We start from the raw sequence: 9,590 nt of genomic DNA, 5'->3' as shown, positions 1-9,590 counted from the left end.
GAAGTAAACCTGCTGCACACCTTCACTCCTCTGTGACCTGACAGCCTCTTTATCAGTTCTCTAAAATAATGTACAAGCCATTTGATTGTTCACCAACATTTGGTCAATGTTCAATCACAAAAACTCCTTCTACCTGTATATGTAACGTTAAAGGGCAACAAGCTGTCTGGATATGAATAGTCACATGCAAAAGTTTGGGCACCCCTTTGGTCTCACGTTTTGTTGCTTATAGATGATGTAGCCACTATAGAATACTGAACACCAATGAGGCCAATTTTTGTTTTCACAGTAAAAAAACCCAACTTTTCATTACCCAAAGTGCACATAAACACAAATGTGAGTTATTCTATCATTTGACTCTAAAAAAAACGTACAATTATGTGCAAAAGTTTAGGTTCCCCTGGTCAAATTACATATGTTTCTACAGAAAACATGAGCAAATTTTAATGTACAAGTACTGCTTATTAAGCTGAATTTAACTTACTGGGGGAACAAATAAAACAAAATGTAGCCAGTGCAGAAGTTCACATTTTATATTTTCTGTTTTATGTTTTTCCAAATATATCTGAAAAATTCTTTCAATCAGTCAGACAAATCAGTCAAAGATTTTTGGATTGTTGAAATGATATGCTTTTCATTTAAAGCTGCTCCAGTTGATTTTCTTTGTTAAAACTGAAAGATGTAGCATTAATGAATCATGAGAGAAAAACATACAACTATAATATGGTGTGAGCTGCTGTGAGTCGCCCTGTAAAGACTAAAATAATCATTAAAATGTCAGCAGCATCGGGTCAGCTGTTTTTCAGACCACCTCCTACGTCTTTACATATTATCATCAAACACATGATGTTGATGTTTAGGTCTCAGATGTCTCAAAATCAACATTATACTGATGAAGATATGATGGTCAGACACGTCCTTCACGCTGTTTTGATTAAGTTCTCTTTGAATGCTCTTTTAACGCAATCAGTCATCAGACTGATCTGCTCAGGGAGGGGGTCTGAAGACCACCCCATATTACAAAATGCTCTTCTGCACATTGTGTGCAGTTACACATTTCCACCAGAGAGGGCTCCAAATCCTCAGCACTTACACAGTGCAGCTTTACTGTACAAATCTGCTGTATGTGTGAACTAATTTGCATTTGTTCAGTGAGCCGTCATGTAAATCATCATAAACAGAGGAGGAGCACAAAACAAACAGAGCTATATTGGCTTTAGTTTCCTCTTTAGTTACAGACACCACAAACCACAGAAGACACAAACAGAGCAGCTTTACCAGCCCTAACAGGTAAGAAACACCTTTAAAGATCTAAACATTTTGTTAAATTGAAAGCATGTATTCTTATTTTTCAGTTTAAGACAGCCATAATGTTTATAGTAATACACCAGAAATAAGTGACTGTTATAAATATACACTCATGATTTTCTTACCTACGACTGGAAACTAGAAAAGTAAACAGTAGCTGTTTTTACCTCACAGAATCATTGAAATAATACATATAATGAAACAATGAAAATATAGATTTAACTTTCAGGTTTACTCAGTTTTACCTACAAATACTGCTGTCTCTTTGCACAGTGATCATTTATAGCTCTTCACAGTCAACCACTAATGTGTGTTATCATTTATGCTTAGTTTCAAATTAATTAAAATAATACTACAAACTATAAACATGCAAACATGTATTTATTTATACAATAGATGTACTTAAAAATAGGTCTGTATTTTATAGGCTGACTTGGTCAAAATCTGACTGGTCTGCTGCACACTGTGCCATTTAACATTAAATATCAACAGCATCAGTAACACTAATGCAAGGTTATCTTTTACTTGATGTGGCAGGTTTTGTAGAGCATTTCTGCAAATGCTGTTGGTTTTAAAAAGTCCACAGGTGACCAGCTCTGTTTTTTGTACTTGTACTTGATTTCTGAGGCATTTATTCCAATTTTTAAACACATAACTTTAAACACACAAGTGATCCAAAAGTCACAGAAAGTAGTCAGAATATGTTACTTTATTTAGATTAGGTTTATTTGGATTAGGTTATAGATTACTTGTTACAAATGTAATCAGTAATCTGTGAAATAAAATAATTTTAAAGTATCCTCCCAGCCTTGCATATAATCACTTTTTCTCACTTTGTGAATAGCTTTTGTTTATCCACTTTCCACGGCTAGCACAATGCTAATTTCAGCACTTGTATGGGATTATCAACATTATGGGATTATCATGATAAGGGTGTTAATTCATTCTTCAACAGAAGGTTTAATACTTATAATGAATATTATGGCGTCTACCACAGGCCGCTTGGGGTTTGGCGGTGTGGCCATGCAAAGTGACTCTCAGAATGCACCATGTTCTCGGGTTAAAAGGACCATTATTGGTGCTGTTGTTGCTGATGTCATCATTAGAATAGCTGTTTATATTTTAATTGTGTCTGAAGAGGGTGGGCTGTGTAGTGTAAATAGTGCTTAGAAGTGTCAGCACTCCTTGTGTGTTTGTCCTCCTTTGATCTCCACCAAACTCAACTCATCCCTCGTTCATGTTCCATAATTCTGTTCTCTTTGAGATCATACAATTACGGGTTAGTCAGGTCACCTTTATTTATGTAGCACATTTAAAACACAACATGTGTCAACCAACCACTGGCGACCTGTCCAGGGTGTATCCTGCCTTCCGCCCAATGACAGCTGGGATAGGCTCCAGCACCCCACCACAACCCAGAAGCATAAGTGGTTTAGATGATTGATTGATGTATGTATGTATGTATGTATGTATGTATGTATGTATGTATTTGGGGAGTCGTGGGCTGAAGGCTAGGGAACCAGCCTTGTGACCGGAAGGTTGCCAGTTCAAGCTGACAGGACATGACTGAAATGCCCTTAAGCAAGACACCCATGATACCCTTAAGCAACCCCCAACTCCACCGCTCTGGGCATGTGTGCTCAGAAAATAACTTGGAGCCATGCAGGGGTTTTAAAAATAATAAATAAAAATAAAACCCTTAAATTTAACTCTGTATCCATCTGGTAACCAGTGCATGGAGGTAAGTTCAGGGGTGGTGCTCTAACTTTCTTTTAGTACCTGTTAGGAGCCTCACCGCTCATTTAGGACAAACTGCAGGTGTAACAAGCTCGACTGATAGATGTTTAAAAGTGCAGAGTGTTTTAATAGTTATTAAAATGAAAAATAAAACAAAGTCACCAATGACCAATTATTTCTGCTCTGCACTGCACTGAATGTGTGTGTGTGTGTGTGTGTGTGTGTGTGTGTGAATTGTGTCTCTCTTGTTCTCCACAGTCATGAGTTCAGCTCTGTATCTGATCCTGCTTTTCTCAGGTCAGTGTAGCTTCATGATCATCTGTAAAACTCTCTGCTGCTTCATTACTGTACTGTCATGCTGATGAGAGCTTTCATCTCTACAGCTCTGTGGACTCTCTCCTTCTGTGGGACTCGTCAGTTTCATGTGGTGAATGAAAATAAGAACTGGACCGACGCTCAGAAATACTGCAGAGAGAAATACACTGACCTGGTCACCATTAAGAGCCAAGAGGAAATGAACGTCCTGATAGCTTTTCTCAACGGGACAGCAGACCTTTCCTGGATAGGACTGAGACAGAACATTCAACAGAACACCACTGTAAGAAAAGCAAATTTACAGGATAGAACTGAAAAGGAGACTAAATAAAAAAAAATCAAAAATCAAAATAAAGAAACCTGCAATGGCAGATGTTCATATTCACTGCACCTTATCTTTTATATTATTTTATTATTTATAATTTTATTTAAATTATTCTCTCTGATGTGTAACCCATGTGTTCTGTATCAATCTGTTAAACATATTACTTAAAAATACTATTTAATTTTTAACTAAACCTCATTATGACCATCATTAAATATTGATTACCAAATTTTAATATGATTTTTATTCATGTTTCTAACTTTATAATGACTTTTTTGTGTGTTAACTTTAGCACACATACAGTTTAAAATCTTTTTTTTTTAATTATATACATCAACAATTTACTCAAATCTCTACATGACTAATGTGAAAGGTGTTTAAACAGTTCACTGATCAGGTATTAATGTGTTTCTAGAGCTGGATCTGGTCAGATGGGAGTAACTCTACATACACATACTGGAAAACTGGAGAGCCAGACAACCCTGTGGGTGATAACTGTGTGACGTTATGGAGAAGCCCTGAATACACATGGAATGATGCAGGCTGCAAATGGTCAAATCCATTTATCTGCTATAAAGGTGAGTAATATAAGATGATGAACTGCAGAACATCTGTTACAGATTCAGTTCATTCATGTCTAATATCTGTGTTTTGCAGCAGTTACACTGACTCAGCGCTTTAATGTAAGCAGATCTGAATAGTGAATTATGGGCTGTGTTCACACTGCAGTGAAACGCAGCCCCAAACCTTTTTTTTCTTTACAGTGTAAAAAGCAGAAATGAAATCATAAATGACATTTTCTATTCTGATTTAAAAAATACTTTTGTAAGTAGCACTATAATCAGACACTTACAGTTGTGTGTAAAACCCAGGTTTAGTTTATTTTCTAAGTGAAAATAAGTTTTTCTACAGGAAAATTAAACCTCATTTTTCTGCATATTTTAGTATATATTTTCTTGTGTTCTCTGTTTTCTCTGTAGAGGATGTGTTACCTTATTTACACGTCATTTGATCAAGACTGTGTGTTTTCACAAGTATATATTCTGAAAATCAGATTTAATTTAATTCAGTTACTTCAAATATTAATAGAACAAATAAAAAGAGTCAGAACAGACAGTGAGAAAATATTGTGTGTTAATTATTACTAATTAATAATCATCACTTTTATGAAACTAGGACAGATGATTGCTTGATGAATTTAGCCCCCATTTAATCAGAAATGGCATAAACAACACTACTCTACTATTCATTTGTGCTGTTAGAATAAATATTTGTGCTGTTTTATTTCTTGAATTTTTGGATAAACATGAAAAGATCTGAGAAACACGCTCTTTGCCTCCTGAGCAGCCAGAGTTATATGAAGTGACATAAAAGAGTTACAGAAATTTGAGAAGATGCATTTTATTTTTCTCCTTGATAAACTGTTATGACGCACCTGTCTAAGCGTTGGCCCTGTCATCAGGAGATCGCGAGCTCGATCCCTGGTGATGCTACAGCCATCCGTAGCTGGGAGTCCGAGAGAGCACAATTGGCCTCGCTCTCTCTGGGTGGGTAGGATGCCCCCCCTCCCCCCATCACTCAGCGCGATTCTAGTCAGCGCAGGCGTCTGTTAGCTGACGTAACAGATCTGGCGGTTGGCGCTTTCCTCCGAGCGCGCTCGGCTGTCCAGTGACGTTGCGTGAGCGGCAGCTCGAAAAGAAGCGGTGGCTGGTTTAACAGGTCTCGGAGGAAGCCTGTGTTAGCCTTCACCCTCCTAGCGTTGATAGCATCGTGTGATTGGGGGAGTCCAAACTAGCGGGGGGAATTGGAAACGACTAAACTGGGGAGAAAATTAGGTAAAAATCCAAAACAATTATAATAAAAAAAAACTATTATGATAAAACACAAGATCCACTCAGTAAGGCATTTATATCTGTCTTAGATGCTGTGGGTTTTACTCAAAATAACTAAAAATAATAAAATAATTATTATAAAAATAATAATTAGATTATTATTTAGCACAATTAGCACTATTTCTAAATTGACTAAGAACCAAACAGTTACTGAACCCCAGATGCCATCAGCCTACAGCAGCAATGATTTTATGAATTTCTTTAGTATTAACATTTCGAAAATCAGGCAGAAAATGCACAGCTAAACTCTACAAACCTGCTGCCTTAGAAAGCCAATCCAGATCTTGAGAATATTGTAACTACTGCAGAGAGGCTGGGACCGTTTATCTCGTTTACCTAACAAACTGAGCTAGTTAAAATTATTTCCTCTGCAAAATCTTCTACCTGCAAATTAGATCCGATTCTTACAGGTTTACTCAAAAAATGTTGCCAAAAAATAACCAAGCACATTGTGTCAATAATAAACTCCTCTCTTAGCTTTAGTTATACTCCAAAACCTCTTAAACTAGCAGCAATTAGACCAGTAATTAACCTTGATCCCTGCGAACTGTCAAATTATAGATCTCGTATCTCCACTTTATATCAAAGATCTTGGAGAAAGTTGTGGCAAAACAATTCCTATTGTATAGGAATCATATGCAAGAAAAAATTCAGTCTGGTTTTAGGCCACATCATAGTACAGAGACAGCACTAGTGGAAATTGTAAACAATCTCTAATAATGTGTCTCTGTTAGTTCTGTTTGATCTTAGTGCAGACTTTGATATGATAGACCACTCTTACTAGACAGGCTAGAAAACCTTGTGGGAGTAACAGGAATAGCTCAGATCTTACCTCACTGATCACTATCAGTTTGTAAATGTAAACTGATGACACACAGTTATATATATCAACCAAACCAGATGATAAACTTTAACTTTAAACTTGAGGACTGTGTGAAAGACATAAAAGACTGGATGTTGAGTAACTTCCTCCTACTCAACTCAGACAAAACAGAGGTATACCTATCTGATTTAACACTTAAACTTAATAACTTCTCAGTTGCTCCCACTTGAAGGAAAAGAATGGAGTCCAAGTATGAAAATAGACGGGGGTTTGTGTGTTTGAGTTTGTTGAAACATTGACGCTGAATATTTCTTCCTGTAATTGTGTGATGGTCTCTAACACTGCAGCTCTACTCACGAGCAGAAACAGGGCTAAGCGGCCGCACTGCGTCTTCATCAGTTTAATCTAATCATTAGAAAGTGCAGTTCAGTGAAGATTGTGGTTGTAGTTTATTGTCTTCCTCCATTTCACCACCAAACTGCAGCTGCACCAATGAATCTGCGGCCGTTTGTTGATTCTGATGCTCCGTTGTGAGGAGGAGCTACAGTGACCTCATAACGCCCCCAAATCATAGTCAAACTTAATGAGCATCTCTGTCCATGATCACATCAAAAACATCAAAACCCGTCAGACAGTTTCAGGGAGCTGTTAGCCTACTTGTGCACATGACAAATGAAACAGCTGATCGTGGAAACTTATTAAGAAATCGTGAATACAAATGCAAGAAAAGTGCATACGAATTGCAAAACATAAATAAATGAATTTTTATTTTTACCTCCGTCCCCTTTGGGGCTCCGTAACATTATACTTATTTATTATACCTATTGGCTAGTGTGTTAATGCTCACAGGCCCACTGCACTTTTGAAAAAGTAATTTATTTCCTGCCCACACAAAATCGCTACACTGTATGGACAAAAGTATTGGGACACCTACACATTACACTTACAGGAGCTTTTATGACGTCCCATTCTAAATCCATATGCATTAATATGGAGTTGGTTTCCCTTTGTAGCTATAACAGCTTCCACTCTTCTGGGAAGCTTTCTACAAGATGTTGGAGAGTGTCTGTGGGAATTGTTGCCCATTCATCCAGAAGAGCATTTGTGAGGTCAGACGCTGATGTTGGACGAGAGGGTCTGGCTCACAATTTCCATTGTAGTTCATTCCAAAGGTGTTTGATGGGGTTGAGGTCAGGGCTCGGTGAGAGCCAGTCAAGCTCTTCCCCACCAAACTCACCCAGCCATGACTTTATGGACCTTGCTTTGTGCACTGGGGCTCAGTCATGCTGGAACAGTAAAGGTTCTTCCCCAAACTGTTCAGCAGAAGAATACAACTGTCCAAAATGTCTTTTGCTGAAGCATTAAGATTTCCCTTCACTGGAACTAAGAGGCCTAGATCAACCCCTGAAAAACAGCCCCATATTATCATCCCTCCTCCACCAAACTTTACAGTTGGTTCAATGCAGTCAGGCAGGTAACGTTCTCCTGGCATTCACCAAACCCAGACTTGTCTACATAAAAAAAACCCTGTAATGAAAGATAGAAGACAGTTGTGTTTGTTACATGACTAACAGGTGGAGGGTTGTTCTTTGTAGGTCAGTTCAGAAGCCAGACCTTTTCAAACTAATGTAGAATACAGGCTACACTGAAAAGACAATGAGAACAAGTGGTGATACACAGTGAATCTACAGTGAATAGTGTGTACAGAAGAACTGAGTGATTGATCAAATGTAATGTAGTGAAACCTCTTCTTCTTTCTCAGCTCACGGTCTTCCACTCATCCTGATTAAAGAGGAGAAGACGTGGTGGGAAGCTCTGAGATACTGCAGAGAGAATCATGTGGATCTGGTCTCTGTTCACACTGAGAAAATTCAGCACTGGGTGGAAACAGAGATTGATTATGGCTCCACTGCTAATGTGTGGATGGGTCTGCGTCACACCTGTGCTCAGAAATTCTGGTTCTGGGTGAGTGGATCGACTATCTGCTACCAGAACTGGGCTCCGGGGAACGGGACAGGGGTGGAAGACTGCAGTGGAGGAGAAAGATCAGGAGCGGTGCAGTCTGGGAGTAAGAAGTGGGTCAGTCTGCCAGAGAACCAGAGACTCAACTTCATCTGCACCACCTCTGAGGGTGAGACCAAGAAGTCTGTATATTCTAATAACAAATATATCAATATTCAGATATGAAATTATAATTTCTCGTTTGTCTCTTTTCAGAGCTTTAGATAAGGATTCAGGGAACCATCAATGAAGCTGGATCTACGTGCTGTACTTCACAGTAGTGTGCCTCTTCATTTCATTACAATTATCATGCTTTTACTGAAATTGTCTATTCTCTGTGATGTTAGTACATTCATTAAATCCATTAGTAATCCATTAGAATCCTTTCAAAAACATTCCAATATTAAGCAACTCCACAAATCTTTTAATACTGTTGATTAATGGCCCTTAGGTGGCCCTTTTCATTCTGTAAGTTAAGTTAAATGTTTACATTTTAATAAATCATTTATACACTACATGTCCAAAAGTCTGTAGACACCTGCTCATCCAGCATTTCTTCTGAATTCAAGGGTATCAATAGGAAGTTTGTCCCCTGTTGCCGCAGTAACAGCCTCTACTCTTATGGGTAGGCTTTATACTAGACACTGAAACATTCCCGTGAGGAATACAGGAGAATTAGTGAGGTCAGGTGGATGTTGGATGATGGTATTTAGGATGATGTTAGTTCTGGATCACTCCAACTCATCCCAAAGGTATTTGATGGAGCTCCATCATTTCAGAGAACCACAGTTCCACAGCCCAGAGTTGAGGGGCTTTACACCCCACTTCATGTACAGCTGCTCTAGAGTGTTCCCTCCTATTGTTCAGTGATTTAGAGATATGGAGATTATATAAGCTGAATATATGTGACAGCAATCGATGCTCTTCTAAGTAGCCACATTTACAGCATTGGGCAGACACTCTTATATAGAGCGACTTACAATTTGATCATTTTTACACAGGCAGGCATATTGTTAGCAGTCTTACCCAGGGACTCTTATTTGTATAGAACCACAGTCTACAGCACAGGTGTTACTCAGTATATTATTCCATACACTAGGTGACTTTGTTAATAAGAAGGAGTGGCTGCATACTTTTGGATATATAATATCTGGATTGTGCCTTAGAATTATTCTTGACTGTACCAATA

At 38.2% G+C, this 9,590-nt stretch overlaps 1 protein-coding gene across 1 annotated transcript; it reads left to right on the top strand.

Annotated features, from left to right (window-relative positions):
• Positions 1-1,218: 1,218 nt before the first annotated feature.
• On the top strand, positions 1,219-8,807 carry LOC118825997 (macrophage mannose receptor 1-like). Its single transcript, XM_036596888.1, has 6 exons — positions 1,219-1,290; positions 3,304-3,342; positions 3,429-3,643; positions 4,101-4,263; positions 8,163-8,531; positions 8,618-8,807. The coding sequence occupies exons 2-6, from the start codon at positions 3,306-3,308 to the stop codon at positions 8,623-8,625; spliced, it is 792 nt and encodes a 263-aa protein (XP_036452781.1). The 5' UTR covers positions 1,219-1,290; positions 3,304-3,305; the 3' UTR covers positions 8,626-8,807.
• The last annotated feature ends 783 nt before the right edge of the window (positions 8,808-9,590 follow it).

Source organism: Colossoma macropomum, unplaced genomic scaffold (genome assembly GCF_904425465.1).
Source record: "Colossoma macropomum unplaced genomic scaffold, Colossoma_macropomum, whole genome shotgun sequence".
Lineage (NCBI taxonomy): Eukaryota > Metazoa > Chordata > Actinopteri > Characiformes > Serrasalmidae > Colossoma > Colossoma macropomum.
This window is presented reverse-complemented; position numbering and strand designations above follow the sequence as displayed.

Excerpts from the sequence above, each read along its gene's own strand:
- LOC118825997 (XM_036596888.1), top strand. The coding sequence starts at position 3,306 with ATGAGTTCAGCTCTGTATCTGATCCTGCTTTTCTCAG. Across the intron at positions 3,343-3,428 it reads TCTGATCCTGCTTTTCTCAG|CTCTGTGGACTCTCTCCTTC; the intron begins GTCAGTGTAGCT and ends TCATCTCTACAG. Across the intron at positions 4,264-8,162 it reads TCCATTTATCTGCTATAAAG|CTCACGGTCTTCCACTCATC; the intron begins GTGAGTAATATA and ends CTTCTTTCTCAG.